This window comes from Aethina tumida, chromosome 1 (assembly GCF_024364675.1).
Source record: "Aethina tumida isolate Nest 87 chromosome 1, icAetTumi1.1, whole genome shotgun sequence".
NCBI classification, from domain to species: domain Eukaryota; kingdom Metazoa; phylum Arthropoda; class Insecta; order Coleoptera; family Nitidulidae; genus Aethina; species Aethina tumida.
The window spans coordinates 76713193-76738359 of NC_065435.1; the positions used below are offsets into that span (position 1 = coordinate 76713193).

The following is a 25167-nucleotide window of genomic DNA, read 5'->3' on the forward strand; positions in this document are numbered from 1 at the left end:
GAAGAAACGAAAACCGGCAACGTCGTATACGTTGACTTAGAAACTTTAGTTCGCAGTTCCACCTGAAGAGGCACCGTCCGAACAACTAGCCGACATACGTCGCAGTGTATTTCAGTGGGTCAAAGTGAAAGGTTACGTCGCACGTGTTTCGTTAATCTGCGCACCTGCCGCGCAATAGACACTTCCGAAACTCAGTTGTCTCGGCTCTGTGTCATCCCGAGCACCATAGCATGAAAAGGGAAAACGTCGCGGTTATCCAGTAAACAGATCGCCATCCGAACATCGAAAACTGTCGGTTGCGAATTAGTGCGGGGTGTGGTACGTACAATTGCACGGGCGCGCACAACGTGTCTCCAGGATCACGTCAAGTTTCCCATTAGCTGACCGAATAGGAATATGGCCGCCTGAAGAAGTGACTATTTTCATGTCTTTTGTTGTGTGAGGCGGCCGTATCGGGGGCGATCATGGAACTGAGAGTGGGCAACAAGTACAGGCTGGGCCGCAAAATCGGTTCCGGTTCCTTCGGCGACATCTACTTAGGTGGGTAGATCCTGCGACGTGACTGGCCTGGCCACATTTTTTCCACTTGTAAACAATAGTCGTGTGGATGTTCTAAAGCACGGTACGTGCGTTTCCTGTTGCAGGGACCAACATATCCACCGGCGAGGAAGTGGCTATTAAACTAGAATGCATCAAAACGCGACACCCGCAGCTCCACATCGAGTCCAAGTTTTACAAGATGATGCAGGGTGGAGGTGAGTTATTCGCATCTCAATACTTCCTTTATTTGTTTTCAGTATCTGCTTTTTATTTCATCACAATACACCACCACTTACACAAGGTATTTACATTAAAATCAATAGTATTTAACAGGTGTTTCCCTTTTTGTCATACAAGCCCCAGTGTAGTGCAAAATTCAATAAACAATAATATAAAGTGAAGTGCAGTTTGTGTTTTGTACCGTTTTAATGTTATGCCTTTAAACCCTTATTGATTATGTTTCACTTTTAAGTTTTATTTTGACCAAATTCTTTTATTCACGTGTTCTTATCAAAAGTGTTAAAACTTGTAATGTTCTATATGTGTCTATAATCTGCTTTCCAGACTACAAAACATTCTTATACAACAATAGAATTTTTAAGAGTTTAACTCATTTAATTTAATTCATTGTCTGAAATGAAAAATGTCTTTCTGAATTTGTTAATAATCTGATAAATTGTGTCAAAGATCTTATTGTTTAATTACATCCAATTAGCTTAAATTTTTATTTAGTTGATTCACATTTCTTTATTTTGTTACACATATTTTTACCTTTAAAACTAACCTACTAGTAGTTTGTTTGTGTTCATTTTCACCTTTTTATTGATTAAGATAACAATCATTTTTAGGGTGAAAAAATGGCCTATTTGTATTGGATGTTTTCCATTGACTTCTTAATTCTTAGAACAGATATCTTCGTAACTGTGTAAATAATGCGTTTATAAATAAGTGACATTAATCATTATCTTTCTTTGTTTGGGCTGATTTTTCTTCCGCTTTTTTAAATTAAAGAATAACACACAGATTCGTAGTTTTTTAAGGAAATCTTTGATCATTGCCTTTATTTTTTAATGTCGATGTAAAATTAAAAATTATAATAAGTTTGGAAATTCTCGAAATGACTATTAATATACGCAACAACTCATTATGCGTTCATACCAAGATAAATTCTGTTGATAACACTTTATATTTAAATATCAACAGTGCAATTAACTAGTTTGTTTTTGGATAAATTTAACACTGCAACTTTAAACAATCCAATTTACGATCAGAAAATTGTAATACAATGCGGTTGAAAAATCTTCAGTTATTATAGTTGAGTTTTGTAGACTTGTTGATACACGAGCTGCAGGATGTGCGTAATGACTCAGCAAGGTTTGAAGTCAAACATCTGTGTGCTCTGAAGACGTTTCGAACACAACCGAATATCACATAATGCAACGCTTAATCCGTGAAAAGCGATCATGTATATCGCAATGGTTTTTAATTACACTGTTTTTTTCATATTTTGTTATTATTTATACAAAATTAGTAGAGCTAAGGAATGATTAATGTACCGTATTTAGTTTAAAATAAACAATATTTAATATATACATCGAATATCTAAATTATGTCGAAATTCTTGCAAAATTTATTTGGAACAATATTATTTTTTCAGTGGGCATCCCGCAGATAAAGTGGTGCGGCTCGGAGGGCGACTACAACGTCATGGTGATGGAGCTGTTGGGCCCGTCGTTAGAGGACCTGTTCAACTTTTGTTCGCGCCGTTTCTCGTTGAAAACGGTCCTACTGCTGGCCGACCAGCTGATCTCGCGCACCGACTTCATACACTCGCGCAACTTCATTCATCGCGACATCAAACCGGACAACTTCCTAATGGGACTCGGCAAGAAGGGCAACCTGGTCTACATAATCGATTTCGGGCTGGCGAAAAAATACAGGGACAGCAGGACCCACCAGCACATACCCTACAAGGAGAACAAGAATTTGACTGGTGAGGGGAATATGTGTGCATTATCGAATTGTCGCAAGGTCGAATTGCGACGAACAATGTCGGAATTTCAAAATTTCTCGCGAGATACGCGTTTCAAGGATCCGTTTTTGACGTGAACCGCACACAATGGTGTTTTATTGGAAGTGTTGCGTTAGCGTTGCACACACTTAAAATTTTATAAATATGAATGATACGCAACATTTTGGCAACCTCGTTTTCTATAAATAATCAATAAAACGCATCCGCCTTGAGATGAATACCCACGCGAAGCGACCCTTAAACATATTCACGATAGAAAATTATAACAAATAAGGTTGTTGATGTAAACACAATTGTTTACTCGCCGCTTTAATCGCTTGGGAAAGTTCATTGGCAGGCTCTTGTCTTCGGTGCGCGTGATGCGCCGAACAAAACATCTGGTTCTGGACAATTTTTCTGATGCGGAGTCGCGGATGTAGGTGGCGTCACTTTCCGTTTTCAAAACGCATGAATATAGAACGTTAAGCCAAAAGTAAAACCATTCGTGCTATCCACCACCAACATTAATCCATATTTTGCGAAACAATGACGTACACACAGTGATTGCGTAAAAGCGGTTGTTGTCGTGTGGCCTTTTATATATATGTATATATGTATAAATATATATATATATATATATATATATATATATATATATATATTTCTGTCGTGACACTGGAAGAGATATTCGCGTTATTTAATCGGCGACGGTCAAACGAAACCGTTGCGTAACTCGCCCGGTCGGTTTCCGTTCCTCGGACCCGATCTCAAGGTTTACGCGTCAACTAGGAAACGGTGAAATTAATTAGACAAGAACGCGACTGGATTTATTAATTGTTTACGGACTGTTGTTTGAAATTCGGTTGTAATTTCGACCTTGTGTCTCGTACGTGTGCGATTTAATTTTAATCTTTTTGTCCTTTTTTAGGTACCGCAAGGTACGCTAGCATAAACACCCACTTAGGCATAGAGCAGTCGCGAAGAGACGACTTAGAATCATTAGGTTACGTATTAATGTACTTCAATAGGGGATCGTTGCCGTGGCAGGGCCTGAAGGCGGCGACCAAACGCCAAAAGTATGAAAGAATCTCCGAGAAGAAGATGTCCACGCCTATCGAGGACTTGTGTAAAGTAAGTGCTCTCCCTAAATTTATCCGAATGTTATTAAATCAGTTTTTCTTAGGGTTATCCAGTAGAATTTCCCACATACTTAATATACTGCCGACAGCTGAGGTTCGAGGAAAGACCGGACTACAGCTACTTGAGGCAACTCTTCCGGACGCTCTTCCACCGACAGGGATTCACATATGACTACGTGTTCGACTGGAATATGCTCAAATTTGGTACTTCTCTCGTAAGGCAACCTCGCAGTGTGATTTTATTTCATATTTTTTGTGTGTTTTAGGTGGATCTCGGGGCAGCCATTGCGAAGAGAACACCGGTCGATCGGGTGCGGGAGGGACGCGTTTCGGCGCGCATGGTGCCGCCCCGGCGGACGCGGCGCCCGCCGTGCCGCAGCAGCCGCGACAAAGACGGCCGCCCCACGACGGGCGCATGGACGTCAGCAGCGGCAACACGGCCGGTCCGCCCACCACGCTCGAGGACGTCATCACCGGCAGTAAGTTTCCTTTAGTGTCTTATCTGGAAATGGAAAGTCCTTATATTATTTAAATGTTTATGCTCTATTAATATATGTAATATGTATATATAGTAATTAGATCATTATCTAATTCGTTCATTGTTGTGTTGTGTTGTATGAAGGTTCGCCACGGATGTATGATAGTCACGAAAGGCGGGTATCTATGAGGCTGAGAGCGGGGCAAGGTGCCCCCAACGCCTCCACCTCGGACCTAAGCACATCAAAACAGGCCAAGTGAGTTACTTACTATGCTTCGTCCCGACGTCATCATGTGCCCATCAAAAACATATTAATTTTAACAGTTTTTTTTATATTTACTTACTCAACCGACCTGACACAAGGTGTACTGTCAGCAGTTTTTGATAGACTTTTGTAATTTGTAATTGTTGTTGAGACGTGTACACCTTGTGCCTCCCTTATTTTAAGTTGTCAGAACCGTCTAACTCATTATATTTTTGTTTCCGTTCTCGCTCGTTTCGCCCCCATCGTCCACAACCATCACCACTACCACCACCATCACTCACGCCACGCACCACTAAATAAACACCAAAACCACCAACACCACATTCCCGCACAACCTCGTTCAATGTCGAAACCGCCGGCGCCGCCACCCACAACCACCCTATGTGTGATTTTCGTTTGTGTTCTGGAAGCGCCTCCGTAGCGGCAATGGCGCCGCCCGCGCAGGCCACGACGGCGATGCAGCAGGCGGGGGGCCCGGGGGCGCCGCCTAGAAGGGGTAGCGCCTCCAAGGACCCGCCGTCGGGACAGCGGGGCGTCGCGGCCGCCGAGGACGGACGTCAAGCGGCGCCGCGTGGCGGCCGTCACTGATAGCACGTCGCGCCGGTGGATGGGGAGGAGGATTGTGTCGTCGACGGCGCCGTCACGCGCCGCACATAGGTGGAGGTTCTTTCGTTTGGACGGCGTATGGTCGACCGCAGGTGAAGCATTGACCGCGGCCCGATGTGGGGACGACACTTCTAACAGTACCTTGGTAGAGGCGACGGCGATTGTTCACTTGTTATCTGTCTTGTTTTTTTGTTTTGTTCTCTCGCACTGACGAGAAAATCCGTTTGAATAAACTTCGCAGATATTATTGTTAATTTTTAAGCGATCTAGATCTCCTTCCGAATCCAAGTGCAATACAATGACTGCATGACTCAAACAAATTAAATCAGTCGTCTCCACTTAGTGGATGTGCACAGGTTTGTCGTGTTTCCGTTCGATTTATAAATGTGCAATTTATGTTGACGTGTTCTTTTTTTTGTTTTGTTAATCCGAGAAAACAATTTGCAACGATTTAAGAGATTTAGACAATTGTATGTCGGTGTGAATTGCAACAAAGGACTTGAATTATGATAACAAACCTAGATATAAATATATATATGAATATATTTCATTGGGTAAAAAAAAACTACATTTGTACATATCTAGACTGATAAATTTTGTGTATTTGTTGTATAGATATATCAAGTATTTTTTCCGTTTATAGTTTCAAGGGAAAAACTTTTATAAAATAATAATAAAGCGAATGAATAATGATAAATGTTTACCATTTTTGTAATAAAATAACAAATTGATTTCAAATCACACAAAACATTATCAAGCAGATTTTAGATACGACAAATCTGCTTGTTAGTTTCATATAATATATACTTGTCATTGTGATATGATTTTTTAACCGTTGACAATTAATGTTAGGATCTTGTGTTTGTTTTCTTTTTTTCATTTAATATGGCCTCTGTGAGACTATTTATATGTTTAGACTGTAATGGCATATTTAATGTTTTTAGTTGTTTAATTGTAACAAAAATATCGAAGGATACATTAATAATTTGTAGTTAATTTTTTAAGTAAGTTACATTTAATATAGATTGTGGAGTCTGTTCCTTTATTAATGTTACTTTCAACAATCTTCACATAATAAACGATTCAAAAGTTACCACTATCAATCAATAGATTGATTCAAATAAATCATCCAGTACAAAATATTTTCTGTAAACAAGACATGTTGTATATTTGTTAAATTTAACATTGTAATGGAATTGACACCAAGTAATTTAATTTTGAAATCATTTCAAATATTTATTTTTATTATTTTCTTGTCTAGGACTGTTACTTTTCATTTTAATGTGTTCTTTCGGTTAAATTTTCGTTCCTAAATAATTATTAATTGCATTCTACTAAAAACATTCTCACAATTTTTTCTCCAAAGATGTGTAAAAATTGCATAATCTAGTTAATTTCTCAAGTATCATAATTGTAAAATACCAACCTGAAGGAGACATCTGGTTTTCATTAAACTATTTTATTATATTATGTACATAATCCACATAAAAATAACTGGTCTTTTAATTTGTTGTAAATATGAATTCCTAGTTGGAAACAAAACAGTACATTAAAACGCGAGAAAAAAATATTGTTCTGTTTTTGATTGGTCATTTACCGAATGCCATTGTTGTCTATAAATACAGAGTAGTTTAGAACACATATCCTGACATGAAATTAATTTTAAACTACGTTCAGATTGTGTTCTAAATGGGACTGTATTCGAAGCCGATTCGAATTGATATTAATTTTAAGTACTTATAGCGTTGTATAAAATAAAGCCTCAAACAAAATGTTACGTTTAATTAGCAAATTTCTTTATTTATTTTTGATTGACGCGGACAATTTGCAAAACAACTTGAATATTTTTATTGATGTTTTGAAAATTACCGATACCATACAAGTGTCAAAATTAAGTATACATTATCAGCGATCGGTTCTATATTTTGCACTATGTATGTTAATTATAAAAATAAAGGTCACTAAAAAGTTACTAAACACAGAGTTTCATTTTAATAATTTTATTAATTCTCCTACAACTTTTACATTAATACTGTTACCTAATAACATGTATCTTTGTTTGTTTGTTATTTCATTTGGAAAGCTGAACTTCTCAGGAAAAGACATCAGTCTGGATATTTCTTTTGGTGTGAAAAATCTCAAACCTATAGATTTTAACAACTTCAATTTAGTCTCTTCATTTTGAGTTTGCTCAATTTGTTCAAAAATACAAGAACATTCTTGTTTTGTTTTTGGTGCAAAAATGCTACCTGTTCCTTCCAAATATCGTCCATAGGCCTTTGTAAAACAACAAGACCTATTAGAATCTATGTAAGAAATGTCCAGTATTCTCCACCTTTTCAATAATTGCTTAATGGGAATGTTAAAACTACTTAAATCTAAATTTTCTTCCAGAATATTTGAAATTGGAAACAAATCTTCTGGATCACAATTTGGCAATGTTTCCATCTAAAATTATACCCTAATAATAAAATATCAAAGGATTATAGTATTTATCCTTACCAAATCACCTGAGGGAAAACTAAACTTTTGTGGATTTTTCCTTGCCAAACAATAATATCTGTGTCTTGTATTTGGTACACCAACTTGTGTAGGTGATAAAATAAATTCCTGGTATATAAAATTGTTCTCTTTTAACTTATTCACAAGTATATCTCTCATTTGTGACTTTTCAAACCCCTTAACATTTTCTACCAATATTCTATCAACTTTTGTTAATTTTGGAAGAATATCCAAGATTTGTAAGAAGGGATTTGTTCTAGGATCATTAATATCATTTTGCAGGCCATTTCTTGTAAATGGTTGGCAGGGTGGCGACATTAATATCACGTTAACATCAAGAGAATTAACAAAATCCACAGACAATCCTTCTATATTACGATTCAACAGTTTCGTGTCGGGAAAATTGTGTTCGTATACTTTGTTAGCCCACTGATTTATGTCTATTGATGCCACAACATTTCCTTCCACACAGCTGGCTGTAACCAATATTGTTCGATGGGTCTTTTAATGGATTTGGAGAGTTACCTTCTAACGCCATGTGCATTCCTCCTATACCGCTAAACAATTCTAAAACATTCATATTTCAGGTTTCTCACGTTTAGTGCATTTGGACTACTGTCTAAATATTTTACAGGTTAGGAACAAAATAGTGTTGTATTCCGCCGTGGCGCTGCACATGTCAGTTAAATCCCATACACAGGAAACATTCGACGCAATTATGTTTTAATAAAACACGTCAAAATTAACCTATAATTTTATAAAAGGACTATTGTGTAAAGTGTGAAGCTATTAAACATTTTAAATGAAAATGTTGATTTTAATCAAAAAATTTATTCGATAACCCTATAAATATTTTATTAATACCGAGTTTTCCTTCTCTGGCATTAATTGTAGTTTGAAACGATATTTTATTCTAAAAATGATGAATGAATTTTATGATCTCAGTCATCTACCTATTTTATCTTTTCACTTCATGAGAGTACTGTTTCAACGCCTCGATTGAGTGCGAAAAAAGCATATTTAAATTTTGGTGCGTTATCGGTCCCCGGAAACCGATAGAACTATGCGGTTTGGGTCGCCAAAGGTCAATAATAATTTATTGGATTATTTTACCCAAAATATTTTCCAAAGTGAAAAGATATCATCAATATCCAATGCGCCAGAAAGTTTAATTAAATAAAATTTATATACTATATATACCGCATTGGACGAAAGTGTGCCATCGGTCCCCGGGGACTCCTACCGCATCCAAAGTGTTAATGAACCATTGTGCAGTTCGCTGTCCTTTATCTACTAGTACTCACTCTGTAAAAACATTCAGATTTGTATCACTCCTATATATTACAGAACCGCCTCCATAACTAACTGTACCAACAATATTACAATATGCGTATCTTTCAGTTGACCTTCTGTCGCCTGAGAAAAGAGAGTATTCATCAGAGAATAATTTTCGTAATCAATCTTTGTTATTTCAAATTCTTTAAAAAAATTCTACTAAAAATCCAACAGAAAATGAGATAAAAAATGTTAAAGTTTGTAACAAACCTTACTCTACAAAAGTTCCCTCCATTGACCTGCAAGCAAACTTAGAACCGTCTGATCTAGTTCCAACATTTCTCCTGAGACCCAGATTATAGGCAGCCGTTGTGATCCGTTGACGCAATTGACCGATATTTTGTACTTCTGTACGGTATACTTCGGTGGAATTAACAAAAAAAAACTAGATAAAAATTGTTTGGGTTACAATAATTGAAAATATTAAGAAGAATAAAAATGTACAAAAGGTTTGAATTTTTTTAAGAAATCATATTATTATTTAGAAGTGAATATCTAGTTAAAAAAATTGATGTTGTTTGTTTGAACAAGCTTTTATATTCTCTAAAATAATTGACACATACATTTACGACTTCTAAGTAAAATAGTCAGAAACTCCAGAGCGATAGAGAAGTATGACAATCTCTCTATTGCACTATCAATAGAGCTTTTATAAATATATTTTTTATAATATTTGTAATTTTTGTTAATCTATTGAATGTATACTTTAGTTAGTTTATATATATCTTCGTTCAAGACTTCTATAATTAAGTGGGCTATATTACTTTCAAATGCAGTAGTTTCATGTACAGTAAATCATAATTAATTGAATATTATGTTATTTGAGATAATATGTAACAAATAATAAAATGTATCTCATCTTAAATAACATAAGAAATAATTTCACTCAACTTTAATAAAAATCTTAGTCATATCAATAAAATGATATTTCAAATAGGAACCCTTTCAAATATCATAATTACAACGTACAGATTAAGTGCATTAGATATAAACTTTTGTTAACAACCACTAACACAATTATGTTGATATATTGTTGAATATAGAAATATATGACATCACAAATATATGACTACTAAATTTTAAGCAATACATAATGTTTATTAGTAATTGTATTAGAATTTTTTTAAAATATACATTGTATAATAATGAATGAACGGAATTATTGGATTCTTATTAATATACAGGGTGTTTCACAACAAATCTGAAAAATTTTAACCACATACATACATACAAGGTATCCGAAAAATACATACTCACTGTTACATAAGAAGTCCATTTGAAAATAAAATATGATAAATCGACTACCTATGTAACAGTGAGTATGTGATTAACATTTTTCGGATAAGTTGTGAAGCACCTTGTATAGGTGTGCTTAAGGTAATGTAAATATACGCGAAAATAATCTAAATAAAGAGAAAGTGAACAAAAAAGTACATAATATAAATATAAAACTAAAATTGGTTGTCTATGTTGCTAGTTTTTAAAGAAAGGAAAAAATAGAAAACATGTGAAATCCAAACCGTCTTCTTTCTTTTATCGAAAATGTTTCTATATTTCCAGTCTAAGGAACATCCGTTCTCTAAGCTTTGCTTTACGTATAAGCTAGTAGTACAGCTAACGTGGTTCTGTGACTGTGGATGGTTCATGCCATCCGCAGTGACCACGAGTGACATCACAGAGAGCAAAGAAGCGTGTTCTTCGGCGAAGAAGCTGAAGAGACAACAATGACCAGAAAGTCCGAAAGAAGACAAAGAGAAAGAAGGACTAAGATGGTCCTTGCGTACCGTCCTTAAAGTCAATTAATAATGGTGTACTCAAAATTTCTGCTGCTCCTGCTTCAATCAATCAAAATATGTTGATATTCTCTAGACAATTTACAGGGTACCCCATGTAATAGGGTTACGTAGGTAAAAATGTTGTGATATTAAAATTATGTTGTTGTTTAGTATTTGTCCTATTTTAAATTGAAAACAATTATGTTTCAATTTATAAAAGAATAAATATTGATCGGCCTCTTTAATAATATTTTATATGTTTTGATAACCTCTCTGCACATTTGATATATCGTTTTTTAATATAATTTTTTGGTAATACAGTATTCAATATATGGAAATAATACAAGAGTAACTCATTACATTAATATCCGCAAGATATGGACATAACTGTTTGTGAGTAGTAAACATTTACATAAGAGTAAATTATTTATAAGTAATATAATAGACTGTTTATACATGATGCATATTTTCAATGCTCAAAATCACTATTTAAAATAGGAGTCACTTGCGTAAATTGTACAACGTCGACAAAAAACACACAATACAGTTTTAATGGATGGAAAATCAAGTGAAGTTCCATTTGTTTTATCACTTTGTCATAGATTTTGGTTCTTGCCAAAATTGTTTACACTCCTTAAAGATATTTAAACTTTTAGTTAGAAATTTAGAACTTTTTCTACTAAAAATTTTATTTGTCTTTCATAAAAATATTGTGAAATACACTGTGTTGCAAAATTATGGAATACTTTAAAAAAATGAAATAAGTAAGTTACTTTTCTTATATTATTTTTTATAAATTAAGGATACAGTTTTAAGGAAAATCTATGATTATTTATAAAAAAGAAAAAACATAATGCTTTTAGAGAAATAATTAAATATAAAAAAAAAATTAACATTTTTCAAATTAAGTATATTAATATGGAGTATTTCCACTATGTACGTTAATGATCTTTTGATAACGTCGCCCCATACTTAAAATTAATGTTCTTATGACATCCTGATCAATGCCCTCCCAAATTTCTACGATTATATCCTTTAGTTGATTTAATGTGTTTGGTGATGATTGCTCTTATTTGTCTTCCTACAGGGTCCAATAGATCAATCGAATTTAAGTACGGACTTCTAGCTGGCCAGTTCATTGGCGGAATGTTTACCTCGACAGTCTCTACAATTCTCACAGTATGAAATCGAGCATTATCATGCCAATAAATGGAGCAAAGGGTACAACACGAGGTTCTAAGATTTCCCTTAGATACCTATCAGTCTTTAAACTTCCTCCAGCAACGACAACTACTTCTGTATGTGCCTGTAAACTAATGCCTGCCCAAACCATTACCGATCCTCCACCAAAAGTAAGAGCTTCACCTAAAATGATCCCAAAAAGTTAAGTATATTGCTCATTTTATAACTAAATGATTATTTACTAAAAATTAAAATTGTAATAAAATAAATAAATATTAATAAGAAATTAAATCAAAGACAACTTAAAATTTATTTTACAAAATAAATAAGAAATTTTGTTCCCTCATATAAAATGAAAAATATACCATTTTTTTAATATTGAGTAATTCTGTCTCTGATTCCTATTACAGCTTGTACCCTACGTGACATACTTTTTATCAGGTCATCCAGATAATTTTAATCCAAAACGTCATTATTCTGACAGTATGGGCACGGGGCTTGTAAGCAATTAATGATCTTTCAAACACATCCCAGGCATTAAATTCGGATCAGGCGACAAGGCTGGTAAGAGCAGACACTCAATTTGGGCATTTTCTAACTAGCTCAGGTCAATTCTAGCTCTGTGTGGTATAGCGTTGTCGTCTAGAAATCGAAAATTTGGTTTTAAATTACATCGATAATGTTCAAAAATGTTACATAAAATTCACCGGTCATGCTACGGTCGCAGATGTAGTGCTCCGTTCTGCCTTCTAGAAAAATATTACCCCACACCATTATGGATCTACCTTGGTATGTGTAAATTTTCTGCACATAACGTGAATTTATTTTTTGACTTGGAGGTCTTCAGACTCGTACCGATCTTCTATCACTAAATACATCAAATTATTCCACTCTTCACGCTACAATTCTTTTTCCTGACAATAAGCTAATCTCGCAGCATGATTGGCAGACTGGAGGGGAGTCTTTATGGGTATCTCGTAATGGAACCCTGTATCATTTAACCGATTTAAACTGTCCTTGGGCTTCTATGATGTCCAGTCTCAGTCAAATGTAATTATTGGTTGACCTTCTCTAGGCTGATATCGCACGTGTCCATTTTCTAGAAACCGTTGATAGAATCTGCACACTACGGATTGGTCAACATTAAATGCAGCGGCCACATTAACTTGTCTTGAGCCAGCCTGAAGCATTCCTGCAGCATGAAGTCAGTCAGCTTCTGATACATGATGTCTCTGCATGATTTTAAGAAAAGGCAATATAATTTTGTTGTTAACTCTTGAACAGAATTAAAATAAAACTCAATATATAAATCTCGACTGAAACCCATGATGTGTTTTTATAGCATGGTACGGGGTTATATTGTCTTCCTCTAGTCTCCTCCTTACGTTGTCCTGGCTTATTTTTATATTATAAAAACTGTTGCTGCAGTAAAGTAGGTACTAGTTACAAACCTTTGTCTAAGTGTTTGGATTCTTAAATATCTGTCTTATTTACTTGGTACCTATTTCCTAAGTCCGTTTAATCAATTTTGAAATCGCCCGTTGCGTCCGTTGTCGATTGACGTTTTCCTTCTTCGAAAAGAGCCACCGCACAATTTTCTTTCAAATATTTCAATTATTTGCTATGTTGTTCATTTTAAAGATTTTAAAATATAAACCGTAAAATAGAATATAAAGTACAAAACTAATTGTTTTAAAATTACAAGAAATGTCGATGTTGAGTTTCTTCCTGTTTAACGGACTAAAACAAATATTTTGGCGAAAATTTTGGAATACCGTAATTTTAGGTTAAAGCTAATTGTATGTTAAAAAAGAGATATTCAAACTTTAGTAAATAATCTATAATTTTGCGACGCAGGGTAACTTGGCTTGACTAAAAATTTCTCTTATTGGATATAATATGTTCCTATTAACAGTTATTTATAAAATTCCAATCTAAGATCCTGTAAGAGAGGAGTGACTGAACTATCGCATAATAAATATTTTTTATGATCTTTCAGGTTCCCAAAAATAAAAAACTATTATATATTTGAAAATTAGTTTTTTGGATTTTCTCACTTAAAATTGAAATGAATTGCATTTCTGTATTTTTTTTTTTACTTTTAATCACCACATATCAGTTGGTTCCAGTTCAACTGGAATTCAGTTCAACCATTTATCATTTCAAATTCAAATGCTGTTCAACTTGTTCTTCAGTATTAATTGCATCTGAAACATAGCATCATAGGATATTCGTTTTATACATATGCGGAAACTTTTCCTATATTCCTATAGTCCTATTCCTATTCCTATTTTTCATACTTATTGTTTTACATCCAAGTGCAAGAATACCTCTAACGAATTGATTTGCTCCTTCGATTTAGTGATTCTTCAAATGAAGGGGTTTACTGTGAATCAGTTTAATTTAACCAACTCGATGCAAAATTTTGAAAAAATTCTCTCACATTGTCATTATACAAAATATTTTCTCCTTTAATTGAACAAAATATTAGCTTTAAGTAATCAAAGGATCACATATTCTGTTAGGTGGTCTTGTTTAATCAAGAATAAATTTATATTTCCCATCAGACTCACTTGATGACAATTCAGGTTTTCAAAAAGTAAAAAAGACAAAGTACAAGTTTGGTTTTAAGTATGAAGTGAGTTCGCGATTGTCAAGAAATCCAAAAATACATTGAAACAAATAATAAATATTTTATTTTTTGAGAACAATTTTAGTTCTAATTCACAGTCTAATTTTGAATATATTCGCATATCTATTTCTGATTCTATTTGTTTGTTTGATTTTTTTCTCATTGAAAGTAGTGGTGTCTATAATCTTGCTCATTATCATTAAGTAGATAGGTTTTTTTAGAAAGTCTCTCTTTTTGTCTTTTATATTTTTTAAATTCTTCGACATTTCTTCTTCAGTACATTTAAACCAATAAATAGATTATTGTGTGGCTATTCTGAGAGTGTTTAAAATATCCACAGCTATTTCATCAGTATCTGTACAGTCATTACATTGTTAAAAAGGTCCCCTTAGATAATTTAATTAATTCTTGTGATATAATGACTAAATCATCCATGACATTTTTCATTTTTAAAAGTGGAATTGTTGTAAAACCTTTTGACGCTGTTTGAGAGAAATTTGTCCAATTCGCTTTGGTACGCTGATTGATATGCTTAATCACATATCATTTTTCATTTTTAAAATTCGAATTTTTTAGGGAATTCAGAAAAACCTTTTGACGCTGTTTTTTCATTAGAGAAATTTGTCCAATCCTCTTTGATAAGCTGTTTTAGCATTTATAAGTAAGTTTAGAAATTATTCTTTGTGATTCTTAAATCTTTTCGTCTAAACTTTCTGGAAGTAAAGCGGAATAACTGAATAGAAATTGTCATATCCTGGAAGAATATTTCACTTTGTTAATCGCTTTGAGAAAAATATACCTGCATCACCTCATTTGAAAAACAAAATTGAATTAATTGAGAGATTTCTATTAACCAAAAAAATTGCAACAACCTTTTATGTTGAAAATGTTAAAAATGCTTATTCAGTTTATTTTTAACAATAGCGAAAAATTCTGTCAACAAACAATAGGCGGTTAGGTAATGTATTTAGTTATGATGATGGCCAAAAAGAGAAAAACTGAATTACAAATTAAATGCAAATTGTTGAATTCTAACAAAGATATTACGTGCAGCTTTGGCTGGCTGGCATTTCACACATACACAATCAAGCTGAAGCGCAGGTGGAGATAACCTACTAAAATATCTAAATGCTAGCAATAAGCAGAAACAGTAAGTACAATTTTAAGCAGCAGTTCTTTGCTTCGTCTGATCTTCTGCTGATGTCGCTGACCGTAATGGTTCTTTAATCTTCTGCTAGGTGTCAACATGGTTCACGGTTGATTGTCAAGCTAACAATATTCCCCCCAGGATCCAGAGAACATCATTAGACAATACTACCTTTTATCCATATACCAACATGAACGGTGATGTTCTTAGCGTTTCTTGATTAGATCTGTTAAAACCAAAAGTCACCATTCCCAAGTATTTATCCCAATTCGTTGACAGAGATTCATTGTCGAAGAATGGCAAATGGTCAGGAAACTATTTGATTGGTAATCCTATATGCCCAGTAGTTCTGTGGTTTGGAGCTCTCGATGTTATTTTTAATACTAACAATATATCTTTGTTTTTCCTCACGTGCTCCTCCCCAAGAAATGTTGAATGCATTTCGGGGATTTTATGTTGAAATTTTCCCTGGCAATCCACGCGCGCTTTCATAAACTGAGTCTGATCACACAATAATGTTTAGTTGAATTTCTTAAGAACAAGTGTCTTGGAGATTTCAGCACCATCTTGAATTAAATGTGGGGCCGCTCTAATGCGTTTAGGTAATTTGAACAGTGATGTTGATTTGGTTTTCTCAGACTGTTTAGACCGTAACTTCTAGAATCATCATCCTCTTTCTTCGTGACCTCGACCCGTGAATTGGTAGTGTCCGTACCTTTTACACCAGTACATCACTAGATTATTGGGAATGATTAGAGATCTAATAAAACTACTCTGGACAAGGCTGTCTCTTTCCTGGAGTCATTGTTTATAAATAACACTCAAGAAGTCCTTGCAATGTAATTAAACCAGCAGGTACAAGATTATAAGTAACAGTCAAACAATTCAAAATGGCATGAAACGCGGTGATCACGAGGGTTATGCCAAGACAAGCCAAGACTACTACTCAGCTTCTCTGACAGAGCTTAATTGTCCGCTCTCGCAGGTGTCCTCTACGGTCGCCCTCGGTTCGAGTACCATCCCAGCTTAGCATTTCTGCTGTTTCCATATGTATGCATATGGCATACATATAGTACTTGCATTCCACATGAATCCTCTGACATATAGAATGGTTTCTGATGTTACGATTTATGTATATATCAGATGTATCTCCCCCTCATTTCAAAATTAAAGAACGGTCAGGTTCTTCATAAGTTAATTTTCTAAGGTGGTACGCAACTGGTTCAGTGTATTTTAATCTCATCTTGAGTTTACCCGTTATAATATTATATGATCTAATGTATTATTTTGATAATCTATTAATATTGGCTCTAATGTTAGTTTTACTTCGGTACTTAGGTAACACGTCTGTTCTAGTTTGATTTTGGTCGTTGCTGTGTACATCAGATGCAGTTGTACAGCAAATGTCGCGCCAGCCCAGGCCTTACCTACAAGTATAGGCCATGTGCACCGTTAAAACCTCCAGGAAAAACCAACCCCTTGAGGCCCAGATCTGGGATGCCCTCACCCACACAGACCGGAACAGAGTCCATCCTCGAACTAGTCAGACTTACCATGTACCATTTAAACTGACTATACAATATATATTTCAAAGTTATTCTGTGTCTCACTTATACATTCCTGTTGTGCAACCCTTGGACACAATAATCGTGTCATTCAAAATAAACATGCGTAGCACGACGCTTGCGTCCGGGGTCCGATACAGAGGGGTTCCAAGTATCAATGTGCAATTGCTATCTCAACATTATTGATTCAAATAAAATCCCAAAATATATTATTAATCCACATTTACAGTTTTCATATTCAAACTCTTCCTTAATTTAATTAATTAGAGAAGGCACCGACCTATAGGCTGAAGTGGAAGAGGAGTTCCGGCGATTATAGCAACGTTAGAGTCTTTAACAAATTGAAGCAGTAAGAAGACAGATGAAACTATGTTACAAATGGTGAGTAGGGTGGACGTTAAATTGGGATGGGGAACTTTTAAGTATCAATTGAACTTTTGGACTGTCTTTTTGTAATTATAAGCTGAAGTTGCACGGAAAATTAAGTTATATAACTGTACACGGATATCCAATGAGATAATCCAGGTACGAAATTATTTTATTATCACTTAGAAGCCTGTCCTGATTATGATAATGGACCTTAATGTGCCGAAGAAAAATATACAAAGACATTTGTTACCAATCTTTTAGTTTATTAAAATAATAATTAAAATATTATAGCAAAAATTTTTATATACTACCAAGTTTTCGTGATTAAAAAAGTTACTATTTTAACATGATAATAATAACAAAAAATGTAATGTTTAAGTTGAAAGAAAGGTTCTCCTTAGTTTTAATCACACACCACCTTAAACCCCAGGATGGATCCACCTTGTCGTGGTCCTGGGGCTCAGTACCGCTCCACAAGCTAGTGGTAGTGGGGAGCTAACGGATCCAACACCTGCAAGTCCAATCCATCCCCAGGAAGATCTTCGGATCTTCCTCAGATTGGACTTGTTCTTCCGAACCCAGTTGACAGGGGGCTGGCATCTTTGTCAGTCCCACGTCTTCTGGTTCAGCATACTCCGTATATGCAAATATACGTTCCTTTCCCCCATGTATGATTTATCATACATGGTAAACACTACGGCCATGATCTTCTTCGGATCGGTGCCCGGAGAGGGGTTTTTAAACTTTCCCCTCTTTGTCCCCCCCCAAAAACCACCTTAAACTGTCAAACTAGAAAACAATTAAAACTACGATCAATGTTAATTGTCAAGTTAGTTGAATAAAAATGTCGAAGCTGAAATAAAAGATAATATGGAAATGATTGAAATACCTCGTGGACTTGAAGCTGAAACTGAAAAGTTCGTCGAGTCTATCATCAAACATGATGCATACAAGAATAACGAGTAAGTTTATCGAAATTATTTAATAAATAATGAGGATTGCTACAAAATTAAGTTTATTTTAGTTATGAGTGGGGACTGGGAGATTTTGAATTAGGTTTGCGTTTAGGAAGAGGTAAATTTGGCGATATGCACTTGGCAAGAGAAAAGAAGACTGGTTTCGTTGTCTCATTAAAATGCTTAAAGAAGAAAAAATTAGTTGAAGGCGGTGTTGAAATACAAATACTGAGAGAAATAGAAATTCAAATTCAATTAAAGTAATATACTTTACTTTCCTTTGTTAATTTGAATCGTTAAACTGATATTTATTTTTAGACATCAACAACATTTTGCAACTGTTTGTCTGGTTTCACGACTCTCATAGAATGTATCTCGTTTTAGAATATGCAAGCCAAGGTGAACTTTCCAAGTATTTAAAAAACAGCCCTGGTGGTTGTTTTGATGAGCATTTGTCTGCAAAATACACATATCAAGTGACAGATGCACTGAATTACTGCCATCAAAAAGATATGATCCACGGAGATGTAAAACTTGAAAATTTATTCTTAACGGTCAATAATGCCGTTAAATTGCGCAAAGGAATGTTGAGTGATGGCAGCTTGGATTATTTGGCTCGAGAAATAATTGAAGGTATGGGATATGGCAATTATGTAGACAATTGGAGTTTGGGGGTACTGTGTTACCAGTTTTTATTTGGTATGCCTCCTTTTGAAAATGAAAACCATATGGAAACTTTCAGTAAAATTCAACATGTTGAATTAAGTTTTCCTACTCATATAACTGATGGTGCCAAAGATTTGATAACAAAAGTGATAATAATTAAGCATCTTATAATTTTTTAATTTAATTTTGCTGATTTCAGCTATTTGTTAAGCCCACACATGAGATGATTACTTTTTCAGAGGTCATGGAACATTTTTGGATTAAGAAGAATATGTAATTCTCTTTTATATTTGCATTATTTTAAAAATTATATAATAAATTTTATGTTTAATAATATTTACGTTTTATTTTAGACAAGCCCTTGAATTTAGTGTTGCTGATCACAAAATGCTTTTGAATTTGATGACTTTGTGTATACTAAATAAATATTCGTTTCTTTTATTTTGGTTTCTTAAACATAATAATGATATTTTATATTTACATTACGATTACAATTTAAACCTCAGCATCTATAAATTTAAATGCTTTAATTATTATTATTATTTTCCTGTTAGCGTTGACATTGTAGACGTCGTAAAAATGCGAATACATATTGAAATACAACCGAGACTGAATTTCTCCCATTGAATTTTCGTGATGTTTCTCTTTTGTACGAAGTCATTCCCTGAGTTTTATCTCATTGTGATACATGGTTATCTTATCTGGCGTATTTTGTTTGCTGACAACCCTTCCTAACTTAGATACCTACAAATTGGTGGAGATGTCGGCATCGACAATTAATTAGAGTTAGTTGGAGTCGGAACCAGAGGTGGACCTATAGACTGAAGTGGGGGAGGAGTTTCGGCGATTATGAGAACGTTAGAGTCTTTATCAAATTGAAGGAGTAAGAAGACAGACAAAACGGCGTTACAAATGGTGGCTAGATTGGACGTTAAGTTTGGATGAGGTACTTTTAAGTATCAATCGAACTTTTGGAGTGTCTTTTTGTAATTATAAGCTGAAGTTGCACGGAAAATTAAGTTATTTAACTATACACGGATATCCAATAAGATAATCTAAGTACCAAATTATTTTAGTATCACTTAGACGCCTAATCTGGTTATGATAATGAACCTTAATGTGCTGAAGATAAATGTAGCAATGACATTTGTTACCACATTTTTTAATTTATTAAAATAATAATTAAAATATTATAGCAAAAATTTTTATCTACTACCAAGTATTTATGATTAGAAATGTTACTATTTTAACAGGTAAATAATAACTCTCCTGATGTCGACTGAAGTAATTTACTGCGACGCTCAAGTTTGGTCTTGTCGTTATTATGACAAAGCAAACATCCAATGAGCTCGCGGTATGGTACATTGCTTAGCGGATCATTTCCTTCGTCGCCGACTGCTGGTTTGAGTTCGATAGGCGTTTTCACCATGTTGAATCTTCTCAGTAGGCTGCGCAGGAAGACTGGTTGACTCATTCGAAATTGTCCGGTGGTCCTAGTAATATTAATGCAAGGAAAGAACGCAATTTTCCGAGGTTCTTCATCTCAAATCGCCGAGTCAGTAGTTCCTGAAAGGTCCTCCACATCCAAAAGTTCGTAGATCTTTGAATTCCTGCTGTACCTGAGGTAGATGCATTTATCAGCCTGTGATTGCTGGAGACCAATCTCGATCACGAAGTCGTTGAAGGTCACGTTCCATTCTCTAGGAGCCTGTTTAAGCCCATACAAACTTTTTACAATGTTTTTTTCAATTTACATACAAGTCCGTCTTTATGCTTGAGTCCTAGAGGTGGATACATATAAAGTTCCTCTCTCAAAGTGTCGTGAAGAAATGTATTCTTCACATCCATTTGGTCAGCCACCAGATTTTCTTGGTTAATGATCGAGAGGAGTGTGCGAAGCGTCGTCAGTCTAGCTACAGGAACATACAGTACAAAATGAGTTTGATCCATCTGAATTCTGAAAGAAACATCATGTGCAATAGAGACAGTAAGTCTCCCACTATGGGACAGGCTTTTATTGTCTCTGTCATGGGTGATGTCTCTCTCTAAATTCAGACGGGTCAAACGCTTTTCCTATTGTATGTTTCATTATAGTCGTACCCCTGTTGTTGGGCACAACAACGAGACGAGCCTTGTATTATTTCAATATTTCCGGCTTTGTCGCGTTTAACCTTAAAGATCCATTTCGAGTTGATCACCCTTTTCTTTGGAGGTGCACGAACAATTTCTCATGTCTGGTCTGGCGCTTGTCTTCAAACTTGTTGATGTCCTCCAGGGAGTCCGGAACCTCGTCCACTAACGCTTCTGCATGAAGTGCAAATACGACGTAATCGTCCAAACGACGGGGCCTGGTCGCCGTCCTCGTGCTCCTTTGCGGGATCTCTTCTTCGAGATATTCCACAGAGCCCTCAAACGAATTCTCTGATGTTGCAACCTCCCGTTCTTCATCTCGCTGTTGCGCTAGTATTTCCTCCTTATCAGATGTATCCTTCTCGTCCTGTAGATCGATGTCTGCTGAACTGCTTCCACCGGCCCAATCCTCGCTTGCCGGGCCCTCGTGCACAAAGAGCGATTCTTCAAAAACGACATCTTTTCCGCTAATTACCTTGTGTTTCTCATGATACCAGAGCAGGTAACCATTTGGACAGTAGCCAACCATGTAGCATTTCAGGGTTCTCGATTGGAATTTGTCCCGAACCAACTCTTTGCGCAGAAAGGCGACACATCTGAAAACTCGCAACTTCCTAAGGCTAGGTTTCTCGTTGAACCAGAGAGTGGCTGGTACTTCTCTTTCCAAGGCAGCAGTGGGGCACCTGTTCGTGATGTAGACTGCACACCTAACAGCCTCGGTCCAGAGGCCTTTACCTAGTTTTGAGTCGACCAACATGTACCGCGCGCATTCAACAAGACTCCGGTTCATCCTTTTCGCTACGCCATTCTGCTCTGGTGTGTAGCAGATAATAAACTCGAATTGTATGCCTTTCATTTCAAAGAAATCTTGTGTCTTTGCAACCCAGATGTTATTTGGCTCTTGGAGTTTCCTCAGGTTCTTTGCGATCGACCTTGAGCCCAGTAGGTGCTCGATTGCTCCAGAATTGCTGCTATTTCCTGACTCGTTTGACGAGTCAATAGCAAAGCAATAGTATGGCTTCCCGGGGTCTTCTTGGTTGTTGGTATCGAGTGCCACATTGGCAGTGCCTCGACCTTGATTGCCGGGGCGTTTGGGTTTCCGGCATTCGCTTCGCTTGTGTTCCATCCTACCACAATTATGGCACTTGAAAACATTATCTCTGTTTCCATCTGTGTCCCACTCATTTGATCTCTGAGAGCCTCTGTTTACATTCGATTGGTATTGGATGGCTTGGGAAGGAAAAACGCTGGGATGATGGTACGTTCATCAGTTTGCCTTTTGTTTTAAAATGATCCTTTTTTTTTAGATTTCTCATCAAGTAGTCTGGTTTTAACAAAACCTAACGTCAGGTGATCCGCTGACAGTGTTTCAAGTGCAGTGACGACATAGTTGTACTCTCTAGGCATTGTCAGCAATAGATGCCAAATGATATCGTTTTGTTCCAGCGTTGCCCCACTGTTCTTCAAATCGCGGATTCCTCAGACGTTTCATTGTCAAAAGAGACTTACGCAACAACAACTGGCTGGCCAAACCTTTTCTCTCGAACACGGTGCACAAGAAGCGCCAAAGGTCGAAGGCGGAGTTGTAGTCCTTCGGCGATCCTTTGAATTATTTGTGATTTGCACTACCGGTCTTGTTTAGCGTGGTTAGCCTGCTGCTGCACTTTCCGCCCTAGAATTTTCGCGTTGTCCGTGAGCAAGATCACAACGAATTCATCGTGCCGCTTCCGCCATTTTGATTTTTATATCGACCACGTTTTCCGATCAAACTATACGATAATTAATAGTCTAAGTTACAAAAACACTATTCGTTTATTATATAATGATACAAAATGTGCATACAGCACGAAACGTGTCACAATAATAATTGTCAAAAACTAAAAACGCGAAAAAGAAACCTGCATAGCACGACGCTTGTGTCCGGGATTCGATACAGAGGGTTTCCAAGTATCAATGTGCAATTGCTATCTCAACATTATTGATACAAATAGAACCCCCCAAAAAATATTATTAATCCACATTTACAGTTTTCATATTCAAACTCTCCCTTCATTTAATTAATTAGAGTCGGCACCAAAGGTGGACCTATAGGCTCAAGAGGAAGAGGAGTTCCGGCGATTATAGGAACGTTAGAGTCTTTAACAAATTGAAGCAGTAAGAAGACAGATAAAACTGTGTTACAAATGGTGAGTAGGGTGGACGATCAATTGAACTTTTGGACTGTCTTTTTGTAATTATAAGCTGATGTTGCACGGAAAATTAAGTTATATAACTGTACACGGATATCCAATAAGATAATCCAGGTACGAAATTATTTTATTATCACCTAGACGCCTGTCCTGATTATGATAATGGACCTCAATGTGCTGAATAAAAATGTAGCAATGGCATTTGTTACCAATATTTTAATTTATTAAAATAACAATTATCAAGTATTTTTCATTAGAAAAGTTACTATTTTAACATGATAATAATAACAAAAAATGTAATGTTTAAGTTGAAAGAAAGGTTCTCCTTAGTTTTAATCACACACCACCTTAAACTGTTAAACTAGAAAACGTGGAAGCTGAAGTAAAAAAGAATATGGAAATGATTGAAGTACCTCGTGGACTTGAAGCTAAATCTAAAAAGTTCGTCGAAAACATGATGCATACAAGAATAAGGAGTAAGTTTATCGTTATTATTTAATAAAATGAGGATTGCTACAAAATTAAATTTATTTTAGTTATAAATGGGGATTGGGAGATTTTGAATTAGGTTTCCTTGCTGGTTCAGGCAAATTTGACATTAAAAAGCTTAATGAAGGAAAAATTAGTTGAAGCCAGTATAGAGAAAGAAACAGTGACAGAAATAGAATTTCAAATTCAATTCAAGTAATATCTTACTTTCCTTTGTTAATTTCAATCATTAAACTGATATTTCTTTTTAGGCATCCAAACCTTTTGCCACTGTTTGTGTGGTTCCACGACTCTCACAAAATTTGTCTGGTTTTAGAATATGCAAAAGAGTAAAGTAAAGTAAACTTTCCAGGCATTTAAAAAACAGCCCTGGTGGTTGTTTTGACGAGCATTTGTCCGCACAATACACATTTCAAGTGGCAGATGCATTGAATTACTGCCATCAAAATAATATGGTCCACGGAGATGTAAAACTTGAAAATTTATTCTTAACGGTCCATAATGCCGTTAAATTGCGCAAGAGAATTTTGAGTGATGGCAGTTTGGATTATTTGACTCGAGAAATAATTGAAGGTATGGGATATGGAAATTACATAGACAATTGGAGTTTGGGGGTACTATGTTACCAGTTTTGAGTTGGTATGCCTCCATTTGAAAGCGAAAACCATTTGGAAACTTTCACTAAAATTCAACATGTTGAATTAAGTTTTCCTACTCATGTAACTGATGGTGCCAAAGATTTGATAACAAAAGTGATAATAATTAAGCATCTTATAATTTTTTAATTTAATTTTGCTGGTTTCAGCTATTTGTTAAGCCCACACATGAGATGATTACTTTTTCAGAGGTCATGGAACATTTTTGGTTTAAGAAGAATATGTAATTCTCTTTAATATTTGCATTATTTCAAAAATTGTATAATAAATTTGATGTTTAATAATATTTACGTATTATTTTAGACAAGCCCTTGAATTTAGTGTTGCTGATCACAAAATGATTTTGAGTTTGATGAGTTTGTATATACTAAATAAATATTCGTTTATTTTATTTTGGTTTCTTAAATATATTAGCGTAAAAATCTTTTTTACAATTCTTTTTTATACTTACATTACGATTACAATTTAATGCTCAGCATATGCAAGTTTAACTGCTTTAATTATTAATTCTAGTTTTGCGAAAATGCGAATACAT

At 35.3% G+C, this 25167-nt stretch overlaps 3 protein-coding genes and 1 long non-coding RNA gene across 5 annotated transcripts; 3 read left to right on the plus strand and 1 right to left on the minus strand.

Moving 5' to 3' along the window:
- The first annotated feature begins 116 nt into the window (after positions 1-116).
- LOC109598240 (casein kinase I) lies at positions 117-7016 on the plus strand. 2 transcript variants are annotated; one of them, XM_020014110.2, is made up of 8 exons: positions 117-540; positions 645-755; positions 2198-2533; positions 3480-3682; positions 3735-3894; positions 3957-4169; positions 4313-4424; positions 4844-7016. In XM_020014110.2, the coding sequence occupies exons 1-8, from the start codon at positions 465-467 to the stop codon at positions 5019-5021; spliced, it is 1389 nt and encodes a 462-aa protein (XP_019869669.2). In that variant the 5' UTR covers positions 117-464; the 3' UTR covers positions 5022-7016. The 2 variants fall into 2 exon arrangements, with proteins under 2 accessions (XP_019869669.2, XP_049817247.1); XM_049961290.1 differs by having other exon boundaries at positions 119-540; positions 4313-4428; positions 4844-4978.
- A 7-nt stretch (positions 7017-7023) lies between these two features.
- Positions 7024-8191, minus strand: LOC109598241 (tRNA (cytosine(38)-C(5))-methyltransferase). Its single transcript, XM_020014111.2, has 3 exons — positions 8067-8191; positions 7542-8017; positions 7024-7487 (listed from the first exon to the last, which is right to left on the minus strand). Exons 1-3 carry the CDS (start codon positions 8119-8121, stop codon positions 7026-7028), a joined length of 993 nt encoding a protein of 330 aa, XP_019869670.1. The 5' UTR covers positions 8122-8191; the 3' UTR covers positions 7024-7025.
- Positions 8192-12349: 4158 nt separating this feature from the next.
- On the plus strand, positions 12350-17209 carry LOC126264396 (uncharacterized). The gene is made up of 2 exons (XR_007547113.1): positions 12350-12397; positions 16969-17209. It is a non-coding gene; the product is annotated as an uncharacterized LOC126264396 (long non-coding RNA).
- A 1191-nt stretch (positions 17210-18400) lies between these two features.
- On the plus strand, positions 18401-24859 carry LOC109598210 (aurora kinase B-like). Its single transcript, XM_049961015.1, has 4 exons — positions 18401-18508; positions 18571-18765; positions 18825-19314; positions 24782-24859. The coding sequence occupies exons 1-4, from the start codon at positions 18417-18419 to the stop codon at positions 24857-24859; spliced, it is 855 nt and encodes a 284-aa protein (XP_049816972.1). The 5' UTR covers positions 18401-18416.
- The last annotated feature ends 308 nt before the right edge of the window (positions 24860-25167 follow it).